The sequence below is a fragment of the Hyperoodon ampullatus genome (genome assembly GCF_949752795.1).
Source record: "Hyperoodon ampullatus genome assembly, chromosome: 2".
Lineage (NCBI taxonomy): Eukaryota > Metazoa > Chordata > Mammalia > Artiodactyla > Ziphiidae > Hyperoodon > Hyperoodon ampullatus.
This window is the reverse complement of record NC_136915.1, coordinates 90,129,284-90,153,256: the sequence shown is the minus strand read 5'-3', so window position 1 is coordinate 90,153,256 and position 23,973 is coordinate 90,129,284. Positions and strand designations below refer to the sequence as shown.

Here is a 23,973-nt window from a genome sequence, read left to right as displayed (position 1 = left end):
GAGATGAAAATGGCAAGCCTCAAATCATATGTTTTAGAACAGATTCCCATTTGAACTGTTCATTTTATATAACCGAGTTTATTACACCTTCTTTAACAGATATGATATTAATGGTAAGTGTCATGGTAATACATAAAAAACACTGTTACTTTCTAATGTGTGACTTGTCTAAACTCTAAAAAGAGCACAGCTGGCTTTGCAGAGCCAAATCATATTATTGATCCATCTTGACTGCGGTTCATTTGTAAGATAAAGTCCCACCTGGGAGTCTTCTCATAAATTGGGTCAAGACAAGAAGAACTCTAGGTAGCCAGAGGTGTCTCTGTGTCTCTTTTCAAATAATTGATGGCCACTTCTTCTGGTGTGTGGAAGAAGTAAAATGTCCTTGTCAAATGGGTATTGCTTTAGTACCACATGCCCAATAAGTTCTAGCATCTAGGAGAGCATGCAATAGAGGTTAATATTAGCTATGCAGTCATGGTATTATTAGTGTTTAATTATATCATGTGCATTGAGATATTTTAAATGTTAACGAGAAAACAGAAGGACTTATTCTCCTTAGCAACCATTAGAGTACAGAATGTTCACAGCTGCAATCACACTCATAAGGCAGGTAAATTGATGACAAAATGAGGGTAGCAACTAATGTGCATGCTATAGAAAACCTGAAAGTGGAACCTAAAATAGATAGCCCCCTTATGTTTTCCAAAATTCCATAGCTGGCTCAGACCATCAATCAGCACAATGGAAATCTGTCACTTTAACACTCAATGTCGATTTTCAGTCTTAGAAGTGCAAAGGGGGTGGGGGTGCAAAATAATAAATTTGGGGTTTTTCCCCCTCACTGGCTAAGATGCTATCTCATTCAGGAATGATTTTACTTTATAAAAACCCTTTTAAAAATAAAGGGCTTAAGGTCTTAATGGCAACTCATACTGGTGTGCACATCTGTGGCTTCATTCTTCAGGTTAATATACAAAGGCTAAATTATAGCAGAAGCATCATCGAAGGTAGGTTACTTTCTAAAATGCTTCATAAATATTATTTCCTTCAATATTATTTCCTTTGGCTCATGCACACTCAACGCGCTTCATATATATTATAAGATGATGAAGGTGGGAATGGTAATTATGTTATCAAAGCTGTTTTTCCAAAACAGTGTTGAAAGAAATCAACCGGTTCTTTCAAAATGTCAGTGTGCAAGTTCCTGAAGTTTCCCGGTGTTCTGACTTTAGGATTTCTCCAAAACACGCAAACAAAGGGTAAAAATCAGGTGGCCGTCGAAAATGACTTCGCGGACCCCATGTATATGGAAACCTCGGTTCAGGTATCCCACTGGGGTCGAAGGCGAAATCTTCGCACCGATATATTATTGAGCTTCACCCGCAGGAGTCTTCGTTCAGGCAGGGGATGCTTTCCAAGATCAGGAGGCGGTGGTGCCCAAGAGCAATGGAAGCTGGGAATCTCCGCTTCCCGCCTGCCCTGCCCGGGTCACCAGTGCTGGCCTGCGGCGCGAGTGCCCAGCTGTGCCTGGGACACCGCAGGCATAGCCGTGGCGGCGGCGGCAGCGGCCGCCGCGTCGCCGACGCCGGGCAGGACGGAGCGCACGGAGCGGCGGAACTCCTCGTTCCTCCACGTGTAGAGCAGAGGGTTGAGCGCGGACAGAGCGCAGCACAGGAGCCAGCTGGCCGCCTGCACACCCCAGGGCACGGGCAGCGAGAAGCCGCTGGCCAGGCTCACCCACACCAGCGGCTGCGTGGCCAGCAAGAAGACGCAGCAGAGCAGCAGCACCGACAGGCCGCTGAGACGCCTCTGCGCCCGCCGCGGGTGCAGCGCTGGGGGCAGGGGCTGGGCCTGAGCCGGGTGCGCGGCACCACCCGGGCCTGGCGCGTGAGGGGCGCCCGGAAAGGCGGCGGCGGCGGCGCAGCCGGGCAGCTGGTGCAGCAGGTGGAAGTTGAGGACGCTGACCCGCTTGACGCTGACGCGCACGCGGCGCACGATGCCCAGGTAGCAGTGCAGCAGCAGCGCCGTCTGCGCCAGCAGCGCTGCGGCGGCCAGCAGCGCCGGGTAGTGGACGCGCGGGGGCGCGGCGCCGGGACGCGGCGCCCAGGGCGGGAGCAGCAGCACGAGGCCCAGGGCGAGTGCCCAGGACAGCGCCAGCATGCCCGCCGTGTGGCGCCGCTGGTACAGCGCCTGGTAGGTGGCGGGCGCCCGGGTGATGAGCAGATAGCGGTTCAGGGCCACCAGGCAGTGAGACAAGAGGGACACGGTGAGCCCGAGGCCCAGCAGCCCGCCCCGCAGCAGGCGGTAGCTCCCCCCGGCGCCGTCCCAGTCCCCCGGGGGCTCCGCGGAGCCAGCGGGCAGGAGCCCGAGCACCGCCTCCTGCGGCATCCAGAGGGCGCAGACGCTGAGGTCGGCGGCACAGCCGTTCACGATGAAGGCGTTGCTGGTAGTCTGCAGCTTTCGGAAGGACGACACGAGATAGATGACCATGCCGTTGGCCAGCGTGCCCCCGATGGCCAGGCCTGAGTACAGGAGGGACACGGGGATGCGCCGGCCCGCCCACGACTCCTCTTCCTCGCAGAGCAGCAACAGCGATCCCCCGGTGGCGGAGGAAGTGGACGTGGAAGAGTTGGTCATTCTGGCCAACTCTTCACACCTCTCTGGTTAGCGTCGGCTTCTCGCAGCGCGGCGCATCCTGACACCCGCCTGCAGAGAGGGTAGAGACATCCCTTCAGCCCTCTGCCACCGACACAAAAGGCTGAAGCAGAATAATCGGCTGGGGGAGGGGGAGAGAGGGAGCTCTAGGAGAACGGGGGTGGCAAACGACAGGTGCCTGCCTGGGAAATGTCTCTAGTGCCAGGTGAAGGGCCTCTTTACATTCAGCAAGCACCAGGGAAGCCCTAGGACAGAGCAATACAGAGAACAGTTTCCTCTTCTCCCCCTAAACACACACATAGACACACACACGGGAATGGCAGATGGAGCCCCCAGTTTCCAGGAGAAAGCAGAGATATCCCACCTGGGAAAAATACCAGGGGAAAGGGGTTGGGGGTATCTTACTTTTGGGCTGGTCCTTAGCTGGCAGTAGCAGAGGGAAGGATGCCAGGAAATACCTCCTCAGCAGCAGCATCTGTGTTCCCGAAATCAATAGGAGAAGCTCATCTGGGATCAGTGCCAGGAGCCAAGTGCCTCCTTCTCCAATGCAGCCTCCACACACATGGCCCTAGGCAGAAACCAGCAGCTGCAGGGAGACTTCTCAGCTGGCAGCAGGGCTGGAGAAAGTGAAGTGGCAGGCTGCAAACCCAGGCAGGTGGGCAGGTAGTCAGGCGGCAGCAGCAAGGATGCTTGGCTGCAAAAGCAGAAGCTCAGCTCAAGAGGAGAGCAAGCACCCCGTGCTCAGAAGCAAGAGTGGTGGCTGATGAGGGGAACCCACTCGAAGCGCTCTTCTGCTCAGTTATACATCACGCAGGGAAAAGGCAGCCTTTCCACACTTGCATGAATTATTCAATAGCTTCTAACTTGTGAAAGGGAAGAAAAATATCTTGCTCAGAAAGTGCTGTCATTAAACAAATTTCTCTGTTTTTTCTCAGTCTCTCAATCGCCCTATTTTTCACTTTGCTTCGTTTTTCTTTTCTTCTTTTTTTTTTCCTTCCATCAATGCTAGAATAAAATTTAATATACCCCCAATGTATTTCATCCCAGTCTGATGCATCCTGGGGGTGAGTTTTTCTGAGAGATAAATATACTCCTAATACCTACGACTGATCTCTTCCATCCCACATTTTCAGGGAGAATTTATATTCTAATTGAAATTCACTTTTTCTTTGGTAAGGTGGGACATGGGTCATTATCCACACAAAATCCCCAAGTCTTAATTTCAATCATAATTTCAGTTTTTTTCTCATCACCAAACTACTTTCTAGCGTGTGGCTTCTGTTTCAGTAATGAAATAGAGGGTAAAAATGAAATGGTCAGAAGTTTAAATACAAGTGGGTATCTGGGGGAAGGTAAGGGCCCTGAATGATCCACAGTTTAAGGGGCAAAGTTGTCTCTTTACTGCAGAACTTTTAATCTTGTGGTCTGTCTTAGATAGAGATTTGCAGTCTGATGTTGGAATCTTCCACATGGGAAATTTTTCATAAAAGTCATCACCTCCCACAAATCATTTTTCACCGGGAAAATCATTTATATGAAAATTTAACTCAATATAGAATATGGTAATATGGCATAATAGAAAAAAATGCTAGGTGGGGTTTCAGGACACCTGGGTTCTAAGCTGGGTGTCCACCAAATAAATGGCCTTGTGATGGATTGTTTTCATTCTTGTCAAATAAGAAGTTTCACTCAGTGACTTCCAAGGCCCTTTCTGTTCGAACTTTCTATGAATCCTCATGCATAAATTTGACATTTCTCCACCCTAGTCTGACACCTGAAATATACCTACTCTGCCTAACATGTAATGTAGTCAGTCTCAGGTCACATGGCAGCAGTTTTTTTCCAGTCTGTCCCTAAGGGTGCCTATTCAGGATGAAGCACAAAGTGCACCTCCTCTGCTCTCTGCTTCCCTCTCTCTCTTTCAAAAACAGGGTTAGTTAATGACAACTCTGAGGAGGTAGGGCTAAAGCAGGACTTGATGGATCTGGTCCATTTAAGTGGTATCTAATAGTTGAGTCGGGGGATTTTTTTGCCAGTGTCTTTTATCTGTTGTTATTTGTCTTAAGGCTTTGAGTACATCAAGCACAGCAAGCCTGCAAGAGATCCCTCTAATCATTTATAGTTAAAACTTGTTGAAATAAAAATTTCCTCTCACGTGGTGGGGGAGGATTCAAGTTCCAGGTCCTTGGTCCCAGCTGCTGCCTTGCGTGGAATGAGCGAAGCCCCTGCTGGGGGACTCCGATGCCTTGCAGTCACACACTTCTGCCAAGACCCTCCCTTCTTTAGCCCTGGCCTGGAAAGGGACAAATTTTTGTTTGTTTGGGGGTTTGTTTTTGTTTTAAGCTACTGCATTTACATAATATAGGGTAGGACTTTTTTTCTATCTTATTCCCAGCATCAAAACAGTACTCAATTATAATTAATATACTTGTTAGTCAATCAACAAATGGATATGTATATAAATGGTTTCATTTCTTTCCATGATGAGACAGTAAATAGTTTTCATTAGCATCTCTTTCCTCCTACCCCCGCAGGAACTTGCTCTGTGAACTATGCCCTCTGATGCTGGCCCAATCTCTCTACTCTCCAATGCTTGCTTTCCATTGGCCTTACAAAAATGCTGATTTCGGGCTTCCCTGGTGGCGCAGTGGTTGAGAGTCCGCCTGCCGATGCAGGGGACACAGGTTCGTGCCCCGGTCTGGGAAGATCCCACATGCTGCGGAGCGGCTGGGCCCGTGAGCCATGGCCGCTGAGCCTGCGCGTCCGGAGCCTGTGCTCTGCAACGGGAGAGGCCACAACGGTGAGAGGCCTGCGTACCGCAAAAAAAAAAAAAAAAAAAAAAAAAAAAAATGCTGATTTCACTGCAATCCGATAGTTTCCCTGCACTTCACCTCCTTCTCAAGGTGCCTACACAGCTCACTCTCTTTCCTGGCAAAAGTGCTGGCTTTCTGTTTCTACTTCCTTCGCTCGCATTGAATGCCCACCCCACACTGCTTTTGGCTCTCACCACTGAGACACTTTCCAGCTGACCAAAGGTCTGCCCATATATAAAACTGCCTACTGGACATCTCCACATGGCTATTCTATGGGTATCTCAAACCCCAGATGTCCAAAACTGATCCCTTCCTCTTCTTTCCAAATCAGTTCCTCCTTCTCCTGTGTTCTCAGTGACCAGTATCACCAGTATCCTGGTGCCTAAGTCAGAATCCTAGCTATCACCCTTGATTCCTTATTTTCTCTCTTACTCCTGATATCCATCAATCACCAAGTGTCATCATTCTACCATATTAATTTTTTTTATCTTTTCACTGATCTCTATTCACTTTGCCACTATCTGTCATCAGGCAACCATCATCTCTTCTTTAAATTATCCCAACAAGGGCTTCCCTGGTGGCGCAGTGGTTGAGAGTCCGCCTGCCGATGCATGGGACACGGGTTCGTGCCCCGGTCCAGGAAGATCCCACATGCCGCGGAGCGGCTGGGCCCGTGAGCCATGGCCGCTGAGCCTGCGCGTCTGGAGCCTGTGCTCTGCAACGGGAGAGGCCACAACAGTGAGAGGCCCATGTACCAAAAAAAAAAAAAAAAAAAATTATCCCAACAAGCTCTAACTCTATGTGCAATTTTACCTTCCTCCAGACATTATGATCTTTCTAAAACCAAAAGACATCACTTGACATGTTAAATATATTTATTTTTATCTGTTTCCTACCCTCCACTCTAATATACATTCCTTGGAAAAAGGAGGTTTACTTTGTTCACTACTATTATTGGCAGCTCCCAGAGCAGTACCAGGCACATAGTAGACCCTTAATCAATATTTGTAGGAAAACTAGTAAGCAAATGTCACATCCTGCTTAAAACCTTTCACTGGGTCACCTGTTGCCCTCAGGAGAATCATAAATATCATCATTGCTAATGATGTACACATACCATATGTACCAAGCATTGTTTTGAGTATTTTCTTTTTCTTTTCTTTTCTTTTTTTTTTTTTTGTGGTACGCGGGCCTCTCACTGTCATGGCCTCTCCCGTTGCAGAGCACAGGCTCCGGATGCACAGGCTCTGCGGCCATGGCTCACGGGCCCAGCCGCTCCCCGGCATGTGGGATCTTCCCGGACCAGGACACGAACCCGTGTCCCCTGCATCGGCAGGCGGACTCTCAACCACTGTGTCATCAGGGAAGCCCCTGTTTTGAGCATTTTTCATCTCTTGTTTTATTTAGTCCTCGTGCCAGACCTACAAGGTAGCCAGGCTAGGGCCTAAATTTGCAGGCCAGGGCAGGAGTCCAGATAGAAGTCCATAGGCCACATGTCTAAATATTTTAAAATCATAAATCAAGCTATCAAACTGTTAATAAAACATGTTCTATTCTCCTATCTTGATAAATATGCTAGAAAGCCAGGCTCAAATTAAGAATTCTCAGATTTATAAATTGTTTCATGCCACTGGAATGTGACAACTCAGAGAGTTTGCCTCTGGCCCACAGTTCACCCCAGTTTTTCCCCACTCTCTGTTCGACCATCACATGCCAGAGGGGCCTTATTTTAACATAGGACACACCAGCCTGCCCATCCAAGTTTCATTCTCATCCTTGTCACACAGCCACTCCTTGGCAACACCTCAGACCTAGGGTGGTACCTAGAAGGCATAGTCGGTCATCAGAAGGGCAAAGCCAGAGCGGAGGTCCACATAGGTCATGGAAGTGCGCTCATGGCCACCAGGCACAGAATTCTGGGTTCTTGGTAATGAACATGGTCTAGAAAGGGGATGTAAGGTTTAGGGAAACTTGTCCCCTTAAATCCATTTAATAGATGAGAAAACAGAGTCACAAAGGGGTTAAATAACTTGCCCAAGTTCAGCTAGGAAGTGACATAACTAAGATTTAAACCCACTACCCCATACTCAACCACTACACTATACTACCCCCTTTGGTGAAGTTTAATGTTCTTAACGTGGATTAGCTGATGTAGATTAAGCTAATGTAACAAGGAGACCCAAAACTATAGAGGTTTAAAAAAATAATGAGCGGTCCAGATGGAAGACAGATCAACCCTCCAGGGCCATTGAGAAACCCAGGTATCTTCTTAGTGCTCCACCACCCCTTAGGGTGATGAGGTGCTCCCTGGCCAGCAGCATCAGCATCACTTGGAAACTTGTTAGAAATGCCTCAGACATCCTGAATCATAATTCCTGGTGATGGGGCCCAGTGATCTGTGTTTTAACAAGCCCTCCAGGTAACTCTGATGCATGCTACAGTTCAAGAGCCAGTGCCCTGGGATGTTATCCTTGTCTACATGGCTGACATTGTTTCCCTGCTACCATGTCCACATTCCAGCTGGCAGGGATTGGATAAAAAGAAAGTGGGGTAGCCAGCTTTCTACTTAAGGATGTGAACTGAAAATTCCATTGCACACACCCCAGTGGCCAAAACCCCAGCAGTCACGTGGCTGCTCCTTGCTGCAAGAGAAGCTGGGACCACTCTAGCTCACATGCCCTACTAAAACTCGGGAGGGGCAGGAGAACGGAGAGAATGGACGCTGGGCAGTAGAGGGGGCCAGTTCTCAGGTTTATGCAGGTTTAAACCTGCAAGTTTAGAACAAGACATTATGATTAGGGCCCTATAAACACAGTGCCTAGAGCATACCAGCTTTTTAGTTTTTTCATTTTTATTTTATTTTTTATTGAAGTACAGTTGATTTACAATGTTGTATTAATTTCTGCTGTGCAGCAAAGTTTATTTGGCTATACATACATTCTTTTTTATGTTCTTTTCCATTATGGTTTATCTCAGGATATTGAATACTGCTGCCTGTGCTATACAGTAGGACCTTGTTGTTTATCCATTCTATATGTAGTAATTTGCATCTGCTGACCCCAACCTCCCATTCCATCCCTCCCCCACCTCCGCCCCACCTCCGGCAACCACAAGTCTGTTCTCTATGTCTGTGAGTCTGTTTCTATTTCATAGTTAGGTTCATTTGTGTCGTATTTTAGATTCCACATATCGTATGGTATTTATCTTTCTCTTTCTGACTTACTTCACTTAGTATGATAATCTCTAGGTCCATCCATGTTGCTGTATATGGCATTATTTCATTCTTCTTTATGGCTGAGTAGTATTCCACTGTGTATATGTACCACATCTTCTTTATCCATTCATCTGTCGATGGACATTTAGGTTGTTTCTGTGTCTTGGCTATTGTGAATAGTGCTGCTATGAACATAGGGGTGCATGTATCTTTTTGAATTATAGTTTCATGCCAGCTTTTTAATACCCTTTGAAAAGGTTTGGTATCTGAAAGAAAGAATTACTGGCTCTGAAAAGCAAAAAGAAAACTTTGAAATAGAAAGGGACATGCTATTAAATAGTCAACTGCAATTCAACTCATTGTTATTCATAAATTAGTTTAAGGCGGAATCAGGATACATTTTCATGTTTGATATGACCTGTGATGGGGCCTCCAAAAGTGCTGAGGTCTGCAAAAGTCTTAAAACGGTCCCACATAAATCCCCACGTGACCTATTACATCCTCACCTCTCCACCGCCTCCTCACTCCTCACCTGTGCTCCAGCCATGCTGTGGGTGTGCCCTTCCTGAGTGTGGCCCAGCCTTTCCTCTCCTTCCCATCCGGGCATCTCTATTTGTTCAGCGCATGCTTTTCCCATGGCTGTCTCTCCACAATCTTCCCCACTCTTGCCCAGCTAAGTCCTACTCAGCTTCCAGGTATGAGCTCAGGCTTCAACTCGTGCAAGGAGTCTTTCTTGATCTCCACTAGCGAGTGTCCAGCCTGGGTGCCCCCAAAGCACCCGAGTATATCCCAGCTGCAGCCAGGCTTCCCGGATATGTTTATTCCCTCTCCAAACCGTAAGCTAGTCCAGGGCCAGGCTCTGTTTTTGATCAGAGTGCCTGACACATTGGAAATACTTAAACATTTGTTGATTGAATAGGTCCCTTGGGAACCTTTGATATGTGGGATCAAAATTTCTATCTCAATTTGCTTCTCAAGAGATACAACCAGCCTCAGTCATGCTGCAAAGCATTGTGATTTTTCTCAATTTAAAAGCTTCATGTAACCATATCTTCATGCTTTATGACACCAGATTTTCTTTAAGTAGAACTTTTGTTCCTAACAACACCTCCTCATATAACCCCACCCATGACAGGACCCAGTGTGGACTTTTCTAGTACTCAATTTCATAATCCACCAAAACAAGATTTAGCAACGGTCTCAAGTGCTTTGCAAAATCAAGGGGTAAGTGACAGCACTGACAAAGTGCTCACTTCCTGTGCCTTTCCTGTCTGCTGTCAGCCAAGCCACAGAGCAGCCTCACTAAGCACAACACTGAGGCAGTCTAAAATCCCATTTCAAATCCCAACTGTACTTCCTCAGATCTTGGTCTCTCAGAAGTAACACAACTGGGAATCGTGTGGTATGGGCCAGTTTGTACTGTAGAAGAGATTTTTTAAAGAGCAACAGCTTTTGATGTTTCACAGCCAAACTTAGGAATAATTCAACGGCATGCGAGCATTCTACCATTACCACAAAGCTCAATGGTCGAGTTTTTAGAAATTAAGAATTTAGAGAATTATGAAGCTGAAAATGACCTATAGTTTGTTCTGTCCTGAAGCCCTTTACCTGGGGTACGTGAGACCTTGTCATAATGGTCCTCAACTTTTCTCCTGCCCTCAGAGAGATTCTCTATTTCCTCCTCAGTGACGTCAGCTCACTATAGTAAAGTGATCGGGGGGTGTACCGTGGAGCATAGTTCTCAGCTGGGGGCTAGTTTGCCCCCCAGGGTACATTTGGCAACATCTAGAGACATTTTTGGTTGTCACAACTTGGGTGGGGCAATGTTATTGGCATCTAATGGGTAGAGCCAGGGATGCTGCTAAACATCTCCCAAGGCACAGGACAGACCCCCGCGACAAAGAATTATCCAGCCAGAGAGCTTAAGAGCTCAGGGTTATTATTCCTGTCTTACCCCTAGGTTCACAGACCTACTAGAGAATGGACTTGAGGATTTGGGGAGGCGGAAGGGTAAGCTGTGACAAAGTGAGAGAGTGGCATGGACATATATACACTACCAAACGTAAAATAGATAGCTAGTGGGAAGCAGCTGCATAGCACAGGGAGATCAGCTCGGTGCTTTGTGACCACCTAGAGAGGTGGGATAGGGAGGGTGGGAGGGAGGGAGATGCAAGAGGGAAGAGATATGGAGATATAAGTATATGTATAGCTGATTCACTTTGTTATAAAGCAGAAACTAACACACCATTGTAAAGCAATTATACTCCAATAAAGATGTAAAAAAAAAAAAAAAAAAGAGCTCAGCGTCAAATCCAATACCTGTTTGTTATTAGCATGTGATCTCAGGCAAGTGATTGCACCTTTACAAACCTCAGTTTTCTCATTTGTAAATTGAAGATCGTGTCAACTACCTCTGAGGAGTCACATAATGATTAAATTTATGCAAACAGTTTTGTGAAGTGGTCATCTTATAAGTGTGCCACACCTATTGGTGACAAAGGTGATTCCCTGCACGGGGCGGGGAGTGGAGGATGCCCCTAATGGAACAAATCTGAATGGGAGGGGGTATGAAACATAGTTTAGATGAGCCAGTTCTCTAGCTCTGAGCATCACTACCATAGGAAGTCCCTGTAAGCTTGTTAAGGGAACTGTCACCCTCCCTAAAGTTGTGTGCAAAAATGTATGTGTATTTTTCTGGAGAAAAGATAAAAGAATTTTATTAGCAGCTCAAAGGAGACTGTAATCTCAAAATGGTTAAGGACCATTGATGTCATCCAGTCTCCTCACTTTACAAAAAAGAAAATTGAAACCCAAAGGGAGTGAATGACTTACTTACACACATAGTGAGGGATCTGCGCCTTGAACCAAGTTGTCCCATGACACTAAGACAGGTGGCTCCACTGAGGTGGACTAAGAGATAAATTGTGTTTACCTCATAACAAAATAACTTCATAGCAAAACAACATAATAAACACAATTCCTCCTTCTAGTCCTATCAACTTACAAATCTCTGTTTGTTTTTTCAGTTAATTGAACTGTGATCTTCAAATCTCCTGTACCAAAACCACCTGGGTCTGAGTCAGAGTTACCCTCTGGGCCCGGAAATCTGCATTTTAACAAGCTCCCCAGGAGATTCTTTCCTACACTAGTATTTGAGAATCACTGCAGTGGAGGATATGTAGACTGATCTTGTTAGTTTCTGAGTGTTGATTTGTAAAGCTGCCAAGGCATTGCTTTTCTGAGCTACATTTTCAGCTTTTCCAGGAAAACCAATTTGAACTAAAATTGCTTTGGCTTGGTCTCTGTCCAGAAGTGACTTTTTTCCAGTAAGCGGTTTAATATAGTTTATTTTTTAAATCTGCTTAAAAAATATTTCTGTCTGAAAGAGATAGGAACTGGATGGAGAGAGTTTCATGTTGTCAAGTGTTTAGGAATTATTTTAGGTAGTTTTAGTGATGAGATCAAATTACTTTAAGAGAGCACCGTGTGTTTTCACATATCACTGAAAAGGAAAAAAATCATACACTTTTGGGTGTCTGATCACAATTATCACCATCCTTGATGATGGTAAGCAAGATTGACAAGATCAGGAAAGAAATAACAAGAAAAATCTAAGAAATTTCCTTATAATTTTAAAGTCTAAATTAGATTAGGGAACAAGACAACCAGAAGCTGGTACCCTATTTCTGCCTCATCTAGGCAATCAGTGGTGGTTAGAAAAACTAATATTTTCTATTTTCCTCATCTCAGAAATAAGGTGCCCAATCCTCATCAATTTCCAGAAGCCCTTTTCTCAACATATTCCTTTATTTTCTAATCCTTGAAGACTTTCTCTGGATACTGGGCCAGCTCTGTGAGCCCTGGGGAAAGCAGCTGCTAAATATGTGTGAGAAGCCTCCCTGTCCTGGAATTTAAGTGTCGGGGACTTTGCCCCATTTCTGACTGTAACATACACATCTCCACTTAGGTGTCCCTCAAACACTGTAGATAAAACTAACCCCTCCCGTGTTGCTGCCCATTGGGTGTGGAGTAGGTGGTGATTCTCTGTGAGCAAACACCCTATTGCACCTCCTCGTTTCTTCCCAAACACCTCCATACCCCACACGCAGTGGGAAACCTAAGTGTGTACATAGACCCAACCCTGCCAAGAGGCTGCTCCAAAGGTCCGGCTTTTCTTCAGGTGGGGCTAGCAATACTCTGTACTATTCCTTTGCTCATTACATCTGCACCACACTGTTCTCCAGGGTTGTCCTGTAACCTTCTTGTCCTGTAACAGTGTAGTGGACGCTTGTTTTGATGGCCTAGCAAACCCCTCCCTCCACTTGCTCTTCTGGGACTAGAACACCCATTGTTCAGAAAACTATCCTTCACTTGATTTCAAAGGGAAGTGACCTGTTATTCTGTAAGCCCAATCCCAACCCACTAGATATGGTTTGTAAGTCTAGAGGTGAATGTGAGTCCCTTCCCAGAGGTGTGGGCTTGAGTCTGAGAGGCAGCCAGTACCTCTCCGGGTGACTGAAGCTGAAGTTGCGATAAAGCAGCAACTCCCAGCAGCCCAGTTGTCTGCCGTGCAGAGAAAGAGATAGGGCACACCTGCTGGTTTCCAGATCCTGGGTCCAGCTTTACCTTAAGTCCAGCCACTTCCTAGTCCTTGGGCTCTATAAGCTCCTTGTGTCCTACGCTGGTTAAAGTTGGGTATCTCTCACAATCCAAAAAACAAACAAACAAACAAAAAACCCAACCAATACATGATTAGATAATTTCCCCAACTGTATCGTGAACTCCTTGAAGACTTAGATGAAGGTGGGGAGAAGATACCTTCTTACCCTTTTCCCCCTTCCTTTTATTCTGTTATTCCCTTGGGTTCTGAGCACAAGCCCTTGAGCAATATATTTGTTAACTGATAGATGGGGGAGGGGCCCTATTTAGCTTATTATTTCTCCATCTAAATCTTGATTTTGAAAGCCACTCTGAACAATTAAATATCTTATTTTAAAAAGACAGCGTTAAATATTTGGAAACCTTGGCTTTCTCCCCTGATTTCCTTAATCCTACAGTGTACCAGTAATTAATGAAGAAGTTTTTGTTTAATTTTAAAGCCTAAAAAAGCAATTTCAGGCCCCATGCACCACTTTCTGGTATAATTACTCTGAGGTAAGACCTTGGTGTCACTATTTTTAAAACACTCCCCAAGTGATTCTCATGCAGCCAGAATTTAGAATCACAGTTCCATATGAATCTCACTTTACAATCATTTTAATGTTACATTTATATACATCCTTTAAAGCAGCCAGTTGAGGAAATTGAGTGTCAGGAAAGTCACATTCCAATAAAGTTAAAGTGTTTTCATGCCTCTATTCCTGCAGTCCCTCTATGACCCCCTCCAACACACAACCCTGCGCCCCTCCCTTAGTCAATTTTGTACATTTGTGGAAAAGCAGGAAGGATGGAGCAGGCAGTTCATTCGTCCTGCAAACCACTTCATCTCCTCTGGGGCCCACCTTAAAGTCTCAGAAGTATGGATCCTGCTAGGGCAGAGAGCTGGTGGGAATCACCACAGCAGGTGACTCCACCGGTCTCAAGATTATTGTTTCTTCAAGTTCCTTGCTGGGTGAACACATTCAGGTTTTTAATTAGGAAAAAAATACCAACATTAATTCTACACCTCCTGCTGTCCTCAAAACCATCTCAACAAATGCTTGCTGCTCTGGGAAGCCTCCTCTTTTACCCACACGCTCTCCTCGGGACTGCCAGCATTTCCCAGGAAAAAAGGTGTCATCAGACTGCATAGGCATTATTTAGGTGTCTGTGTTCTTCCCAAGACTGTGAACTTGAGCACAGGGGCTTTTACTTTGTATCTGTAGCTCCTTGGCAGCCTCTCATAAACTTTGTTGAATGAATGAATGAAATATTAATCTACAGTCAAATTTCCAATCTCTGTGGGTCAGTATGAGTTATTTTTTTTGATGCCTTTCTCATCATCTCCATTCTTTCTAGACCAGCAAAGACACCAGAGCCAGCAGCACATTAAACTTTCCTGAATCCTTTCTGATAAAGCCTCTTCAAAGTTCTGCTCCCAGCAGGAAGATGTCCTGAACCAGATTTCACTCAAACTTCTGGATCTAATGACTAAGAGTCTCCCCTAGAAAATAAAACCTATGTAGCACTTCATTTCTGAAGCACTCAGAGAAAATATGAAAAAAAGCAAAGTGAAATAAAAGGGTCCAAACTATCCTATTATGAGTCGGGTACCTGGGATAAGCAACAAAGGGCCTACAATCTTAATCAAAGATGTCACAGCGCAGTGAGGGGCAAAAAATGACAGTTCACCGAATCCAGAGTAGGAAAAGGCATTTTGAAGAAGGTAAAAATTATGCTGACCACTAAAAGGGTTGACTGTATGTGGCACGTAAAAATATGTAAGAAGAAGCCTTAAAGTGTAACTCACAAGAGGGGACAGAGCCTACTTTTATCCAGCACATTGTTTGGAACACTGAGTATATTTTTGCAGGAACAAGAAAACACATAACATTTTGGGTGTTCCAATAGAGTCATTATTTAAGTACAGAACATGCTTTAGAAAAAAATTCTGGAAGTCTAATCTGTTATCACAATTACTTCAGGTTAGCAGATTTGAGGGAAAGGAGGATTTGAATCTTTTACTCTGTACAGTTCTGATTTTTTTTACAAGAATCATATTACTTTTTAAAACAATTTATTTACTTATTTTATTTTTGGCTGCATTGGGTCATTGTTGCTGCGCAAGGGCTTTCTCTAGTTGCGGCGAGCGGGGGCTACTCTTTGTTGCGGTGCGTGGGCTTCTCATTGCGATGGCTTCTCTTGTCGCGGAGCACAGGCTCTAGGTGCGTGGCCTCCAGTAGTTGTGGCTCGCGGGCTCTAGAGCGCAGGCTCTGCAGTTGTGGCGCACGGGCTTAGTTGCTCCGTGGCATGTGGGATCTCCCCGGACCAGGGCTCGAACCTGTCTCCTCTGCACTGGCAGGCGAATTCTTAACCACTGTGCCACCAGGGAAGCCCTACTTTTTATTTATTTTTTATTTTTCAGGGAAGCCCTACTTTTAAAAATAAGAATAACATATTAACTTAAAACCACAATGTATGCTTTCAATGAAATATTTTATTAAATAGGACTCTAATTCTGATATGTCAGGTATATTAATGCACAGTGTTTGAGCCCATTAAAACCAAGAGAACAATATGTTTTGGAAAAGAATTGCCCAGGGTTTATTATTAGGACAATGTAAAAATTTATACTGAAAATTCCTTAATTGGCCTGTTTATTAGACATCACGTATTGTTGTGTGAGGTTTCACTCAGGCATGTCAAAAAGATGCACGGCCAGGTGGCTGTGGAAACTTCAAACCTGAACCCTCTGCTTTTTGGCCAGCTAATTTTTTCAACACTGTATTAAAACAATTTTTTAAAATTTCAAGAATTTAATTTTCTTCCATTAGATTCCAGTGCATGAATTCTTAGCCTTTTTAGATTTTTCATGCCAGTTGAGACTCAGCAAGAGATGATTAATTTATATACATGTCTCTGACTCCCTGCCTCGAAACATGCTCTATTTTCAAAGTAATAATACCTGGTGTGTCTGGTATTTTATTTTGATGTGTTCTTTCACAGCAATCACGCCATATTTAAGAGAGGCTCTTTGGCTACGTGTAATATAGCAAAAAAGCTTAGGTGATGGGCTTCGGCATTGATTAAGTCTGTGTTTGAATCTGGGCTGTCCCTCTTGCTAGCCGTATGACCTTGGACAAGACACTTAACTTCTCCACCTCTGTTTTGTCCACCTAAAACCTCTCAGGTCTACATAGTAAGATAGCTTACAGATTTACTTATAGATTTATGGCACTTAGCACAATGTCTGGCTTAAAGCAATGACTCAATAAAAATAATGTATTCTTAATATTCCCCCAAGGCTTAACAGCTTTTGCAGGTCTGCACACGCCAGCCTGGAGATCTAACTGAAAGAATCTGAGCCGACAAAACGTCTTGTTCGTAGGTCTTTTCCTTGGAATATTCTGCCTGGGAATTTTGACTCTCACACCTCTCCAGGGTAGCACAACCTTGGGATGAGGCTTAATGGGAGGCCTGTGGGCATCTATAAATCTCTCTGCTCAAGCGGCCCTGTTGCTTTGTTAAGAGTGTTTTAAACCTATCTTTATTTTTTATGTTTTAATTTTTTTCAATCCAGGCCATTTTTGTTTGATTTATTCTTAATTTATTTTAGATTATTTTACCTCATTATTTTAAATCTTCAGTTCCTTAATGGTATTATTCCACTGCATATTTTATTATTTAGATTTGCCTTTTATTTTAAGCAGTTTATCAACTTATATAAATCTTTTATCATTTTTATTTTTATTTAATTATATTTTATATTTAATTTTTCAATACTTTTTATCTTAATATTGTAAAAATTGCAATATTTAAAAATTATATTTCTGGGGGTTTTTTTCTTACTAGGTGAAGTAAGTCAGACAGAGAAAGACAAATATCATATGATTTCGCTTATATGTGGAATCTAATAAAATGATACAAATAAACTTATTTACAAAACAGAAATAGAGTCACAGATGTAGATAATAAACTTATAGTTACGGGGTGGGCGAGGGCAGGGAGAGGGATATTTTGGGAGATTGGGAATGACATATACACACTACTATATATAAAATAGATAACTAATAAGGACCTACTGTATAGCACAGGGAACTCTACTCAATACTCTGTAATGACCTATATGGGAAAAGAATCTAAAAAAGAGTGGATATATGTATATCTATAACTAATCAGTTATAGATATAACTTTCTGTACAGCAGAAACTAACACAACATTGTAAATCAAGTATACTCCAATACAATTTTTTTTAAAAAGGAAACAAAAAAAATATTAACCCATATTTTTATTTCTTTTTACATATTAAATAATGGGTAAATATTAGGAGAAAAATTTAGACTAGTTCATCTCTTCAAGCAAAGAAGACTCAGAGAGTTTTTCCTACTCTAGTTTGCCCTGAAAGGGATTAGAACATTGGAGACATTGGGTTGTGGCATGTCTACTATATCCAGTAGTGTTTAGGAAGGGGAAGCTGTAGCACTTCCAAATTTATCCATTTAAAAACAAAGCAGAGGGCCTCCCTGGTGGCGCAGTGGTTGAGAGTCCGCCTGCCGATGCAGGGGATACGGGTTCGTGCCCCGGTCTGGGAGGATCCCATATGCCGCGGAGCGGCTGGGCCCGTGAGCCATGGCTGCTGAGCCTGCGCGTCCGGAGCCTGTGCTCCGCAACGGGAGAGGCCACAACAGTGAGAGGCCCGCGTACCACAAAAAAAAAAAAAAAAAAAAAAAAAAAAAAGCAGAAACAGGAACTCTGGCCCATCTGGAGCACTGGAGACTCAAAGGATAGATCCCCTGTCTCCTGGATCACAACTCCTCCCCTCCACAAAGAAGTCTTTTGAAAACAGGGACTTTGGGTCAGTCCTGTTAAGATAAAACTAACTGCACATTAATTTAAATGGGTAGTTACTACAAATCAGTTGGCTAAGATACAGAGTGTGCAAAAAAGGGTTTACGTAGCAGGCCTGAGACAGGTGTCCTTAGAAAAGCCTGCTTTCAAGGTTGGCCTTGGCTTGCACCTGGGAACTTGACTGGTAAACAGATCCCTGGGCTGTTATCAGACTTCCCCTAATGATAAGGGTGGTTCACTGTCCTTAGACCATGCAAACAATAAAGTTTATGCAGAATGCCTGCTTTCCTTCTGCAAGTCTGGAATTTTGGTTCGTGCTGGGTGGTGGGTGCTTACATGACCAGCCCCAATAAAAAAAACCGTAGGTGCTTAGGGTCTAATGAGTTTCATTGGTAGACAACACTTCACATGTGTTGCCACTACTGGTTGCTGGAGAATTAAGCATATCCTGTGTGACTTTCTGGGAGAGGACTCTTGGAAGCTTGCACCTGGTTTCCTCCAGACCTCACTCCATGCAACTTTGCTGATTTTGCTTTGCATCAAACTGTAATAAGTCTTAGCTGTCAGTGCAAACATGTGCTGAGTCTTGTGAGTCCTTCTACCAAATTGTCAAACCTGGGGGTGGTCCTGGGGACACCGACAAACAGGGCTTCTCCTATCTCCAGACTGGCTGATAAATAATTGGTTCCTGGTTTAGTTCCTATCTTGATATCTCTCCTCCAGACCAGATGGATGAACTTCCCTCTTTTGGTTTACTCTAAAAATTAACAATCCTAACCACCTGTCACTTAAACTGGAATCCTTAATTAAGGAAAATGTTCCCCATGACTTGACTTTAAAAAGGGGATCAAACTATTCTAAAGTCTCAGTTTGTCAGCTTGGTGGATTATCAAGGTCTATCTCAGCAGTTCCACTTCTTGTCATGACAGTACAGTCATCTCAGGACCAGAGTCCCTCATTCGGCCACTCGTGCAGTATCTGAGAAAGAGAACTCCATGGAGGTGCTCTCTGGTGAGGGGACACGAGAATCTCTGAGCACAGTGATTCTGCCACCTGTGTCACTGCTCTGTCTTACGGTTTCTGCAGTGTTCCCCTTCAACATGGCCCCGGGCATTTATTCTTTGGTCACTGGAGGCCTGTGATCTAAGTGGTAATGTAAGCTCCTGGCTAGGCCTCAAGCAGCAGGAAAAGTCTGGAATCGGCTGCTATGCTTGTGAAGGAAATTGGTATGAAAAGTGACCAAGGGAGAAAGAAGAAGTGAATTTTATGTATTTCCTCAAATCAGGAAAAACTAGGTCTATCCAACCCTGCTGGTCACTGTCAGCGGATGCCATATTACTTTACAACCCAAGCTACATGAGAGGTGAATTGGTTACACCCTTCTAGAATTGAAAAAAAAAAAAAACTGCATGGAACTTGCCTCTTGGAGTATGGGATCTCTCTTAGAATGTGCAGTATGGTGCTAAAATTCTCTCTGCCTGCAAGAAACCTAGATTTTTAAAAATCGTTCCATTTCCTCCAGAGTTTTACTTTTTTTTTTTTTTAAACAAAGACAAAATGAACGGGGCTTCCCTGGTGGCTCAGTGGTTAAGAATCCGCCTGCCAGCACAGAGGACACGGGTTCAAGCCCTGGTCCGGGAAGATCCCACATGCCGCGGAGCAACTAAGCCTGTGCACCACAACTACTGAGCCTGCATGCTGCAACTACTGAAGCACACACCTAGAGCACCCGCAACAAGAGAAGCCACCGCAATAAGAAGCCTGCACACTGCAACGAAGAGTAGCCCCCAGCTTGCAGCAACTAGAGAAAGCCCACGCACAGCAACGAAGACCCAACAGATCCAAAAATAAATAAATTAAGACAAAATGGACTGGCTTCTTTAATCTCAAGTCTCTGGGACCCCTGTATCTTCCAAATTTTACTTCTCAAGACAAAAAGGCACAAGTTACACTTTACAGCTTAGTGAACACTAGCTCTCAGTAAAGGTCAGGTAAATTCTAGATGGATGATAGATAGATAGATAGATAGATCAATGATAGATACTTACATAGACTATTATTATCCTATTCTGATCTCTGGTTTCAATTTTTCCTTTGAACTTCCTATGCCATGTATCTGATGTAATCATTTTGGGGGATCTGGATATCAAGACTGACAATCTCACTTGGAGATAACCTCTTCTTTAAAAAAAAATTTTAAACTACTTTATTGAGGTATGATTGACATACAAAAAGCTGTACATATTTAATGTATACAACTTGATGAGTTTGGAGGTAAGTATGCTTCCATGAAAACATCACCACAATCTATGCCATAAACATGTCCATCACCTCTAAAAGTTTCCTCCCATCTTCTTTATTATTATCATTATTATTTTGTGATAACTTAAGATCTACCCTCTTAGCACATTAGTCAAACAAATAACAAAGTTTCAGTTCCACAAGATGAATGAGTTCTAGAGATCCACTGTACAGCACAGAGCTTATAATTAACAATAATGTATTATATTATTCTTAAAGATTTGAGTAAAATAAATACCAATAAGGAGCCCTGGAACCGACCAAAGGTGTGCATTTAGTATAAATGTGCCCATCCTAAGAGTAGACCATATCCTATGACATCTGAGAGGCTGTTCATCTCAGCTTTAAGTCTCAGCATCAGTTGCCTCAAAATTTGGTGTCCAAAGCCCCTTCCTTCTCATTCCTCTATGATATGCCTTCTCCAATCTTTGAAGCCACCTTAAATCCTTTTGGGAGAGAACCATAATGTAAATAAACAAAACACATTTGATAGATCGTTACCCCTGATTCTGAAGTTTAATGTAAACATTTGCAGTCCAGCTTCTCATAAAACCTTTGATCAACTTGATTCAAACCAAAATAGAAATAGCAAGTGGCATTGTGAGTCATCTCCATTTTGGTGGTATGCAGGTTAAAGCAAGGTATGGTGAGTGAAAAGTCAATTAATGTTCGTCCATTTAAAACCAATTCCAAATAATTTGAATTTTGTATTAAAAGCAGTCTTCCAATATAAGTTTCTACTTGTACTCACCAAAAGAAGTTTTAAATTCTCTAGAAAAGCTATTTTTCTCCTTCTTGAGATGATTATCATAATTCAATCCATAGAGAAGGAACTGGGTGGGAATATATTAACATAGCAATCCAGCTCAAAATAACTTAATGCAGTTATTTTCTGCTTTCCTTTCTCTGCCATAGGTGCCACCTCTACACAACCTATGTGTAAATAAAAAAGTTTTCTGTTATGCTGTAGATTGTGTCTCGCTGTAATTGGAAACCTCCCTAATTAATCTTCTGAGCAGACACACAGCGAGCAAATTCTTGCTTTGCTGAGTGTTGCCAAGAGGACTGCAAGGCTTTCGAAGGCAACTCTGCCTTAGGAGGGCACTTTGGGAAAGAGCACAGTCTTCTTATATGATATGAAACACCACAGAGTACTGTTCAGCTTACACACTGACAACTGGTTTAAGTAGAAACTTTTTAACATAGTGATGGTTTAACACATGTCACCAAGGAAAGCATACAAGTGAGAACAATTTTGAAAATACATTTATAGAGCTTACCGTTGGTCAACTCATGTTCCTGCTGTTATTTGAATCACAGCTGAATACATATATAGGGTAGCCTCTCCAGGTGTGTTTGAAGATTTAGAAATCATTTGACAGGGACTTCCCTGGTGGTGCAGTCGTTAAGAATCGCCTGCCAATGCAGGGGACACGGGTTCGAGCCCTCGTCCGGGAAGATCCCACATGCTGCAGAGCAACTGAGCCTGTGCGCCACAACTGCTGAGCCTGTGCTCTAGAGCCCACAAGCCACAACTACAGAGCCGGCGTGCTGCAACTACTGAACCCCACGAGCCTAGGGCCCATGCTCCACAACAAGAGAAGCCACCACAAGGAGAAGCCCGCACACTGCAACGAAGAGTAGCCCCCGCTCACCGCAACTAGAGAGAAAGCCCGCGCACAGCAACAAAGACCCAGTGCAGCCAAAAAAAAAAAAAAAAAAAAAAGAAAGAAAGAAAGAAATCAAGAAATCATTTGACATCTAAGGGTAACAAAACCATGTGAACTCAATGACTGGCAGGTGAGAAATTTATTGGAACTAGTTAACTGATTTTTCTACTATTTTTTTGGTAAGAACTAAATCTGATTTTCTGCCCTTCTAGACAGGTTCATGAATTCATAAGAAATCTCCTTCTCTAAGATGTGGTCCCATGACAACCTCGGTACTCCAACTGTCTCATGCAGTGTTGTGAGAACAGCTAATTGGCAGATTCCCAACTCAAGAAGTGAAACTATCTTCCCACTCACAATCTTTCCTATGTGTTCCGAAATTTTTCAGAAGACAAAAGAGAAGGGGAAAACCTCAGAAACATCACAACCCAAAGAGATCCAGTTGAATACATAAAATATCTCCAATAAATAATGCAGCTTCTCCCTCCCACACCAGCTCTTCAGGGCATAGATCCAACAGTGGCGAGGTTTGTGCCATCTGATTTATTTCTATAATTTCCCTTTTTTAAAAAAGCAGCTATTCTTTCTCAAAAGGAACTGATGACCAGTGTATCATACAATAGTCATAAATGATCAAGCAGGTCCAAAACACTGATATGAACAGTATTTTATTAACAAAAAGGAAAATTATATATAGAGGAAGACAGTAAGAGCCTGACATTATCTGACTCTTGTGAAATTTAAAGTATAAGATTTCTTTGTGCTCACTGTCACATATTTCAGGAAATGACCACAACCTGGAAAGTCTATAAAAGATAAACTAAAAATCTGCAACAGAGAATTTCAGAAGCTCGAAAGGCACCAACCAGAGTGGATTAAATATAAAATTATAAAAATACTTCAGTACATTGATAACTCCAAATCCAAATTACAAAAGCCAGGGAGAAGGTAAATTGCATAAAACTTTTATTATTTATTAGCAGTGTATTATTCTACACTTTAAAATAGAACAAAATATCTTTTTGAAGGTAAACTATTCATAACAAAATACATGTCAAACAATTTTTATTATTGGAGTAGAATCACTTTGCTATATACTTTCTATATTATACACATATAACTTCTTGGTTTGTCTATGTATGCACATGTGTATAAATAATTTTAAGACATACCCATGTAGATACATATGACTAAATACACACATAATTATGAAAAATTTACAGTAGTTAATTTTACAATCATTTAGTAGCTGCACATAAATTAGTATTCACAGAACTAAAACTGTCAATATGGTTCCCTTTCCCCCACTTCTCAAATATCATCTGAATTACTCTTCACTGATAATTTTTGAAAAAATACTATCATTTTCCTATACAATTAACCAATCATTTTTTACAATAACTCATAATAAAATATTTTACTATTTTAGCTTTAGAAAACGTATACAGTTTAATTCCACTTAGTTTAATTTTTGATTCCTAAAACATACAATTCCTTTTTTCATCAGTTTAGTGCAATTGTTTGGTACTGCAGTTTTTGAAGGTTAAATTAACGAACCTGAGTCAAACATTCATTCAAATGCCTTTTTTAAAATGTAAAACATAAACAAGATGTTTTGACGAAGCATGTATAATAGTCTCAATGTACCCCCTTCTAATAAATATATGATAAATAAATCAATGGTTGAGAGTAAAGCGCTTCATATGAATCCACTGAACTGTCTCTGAGTAGTCCATTCTTAAGCAGCATGGAAAACAATCAGGATCAAAGACTCCCCAACTCCCCACGGAAAAGAAGCTTACAGGCTTCTGGAGCCTAAATATAAGATTA

At 43.0% G+C, this 23,973-nt stretch overlaps 1 protein-coding gene across 1 annotated transcript; it reads right to left on the bottom strand.

Moving 5' to 3' along the window:
- Window positions 1-1,491: 1,491 nt before the first annotated feature.
- On the bottom strand, window positions 1,492-3,102 carry GPR88 (G protein-coupled receptor 88; the record flags this gene model as incomplete). The annotated part of the gene is made up of 2 exons (XM_079698470.1): window positions 3,064-3,102; window positions 1,492-2,714 (listed from the first exon to the last, which is right to left on the bottom strand). The coding sequence occupies exon 2, from the start codon at window positions 2,638-2,640 to the stop codon at window positions 1,492-1,494; it is 1,149 nt and encodes a 382-aa protein (XP_079554596.1). The 5' UTR covers window positions 2,641-2,714; window positions 3,064-3,102.
- Between the last annotated feature and the right edge of the window lie 20,871 nt (window positions 3,103-23,973).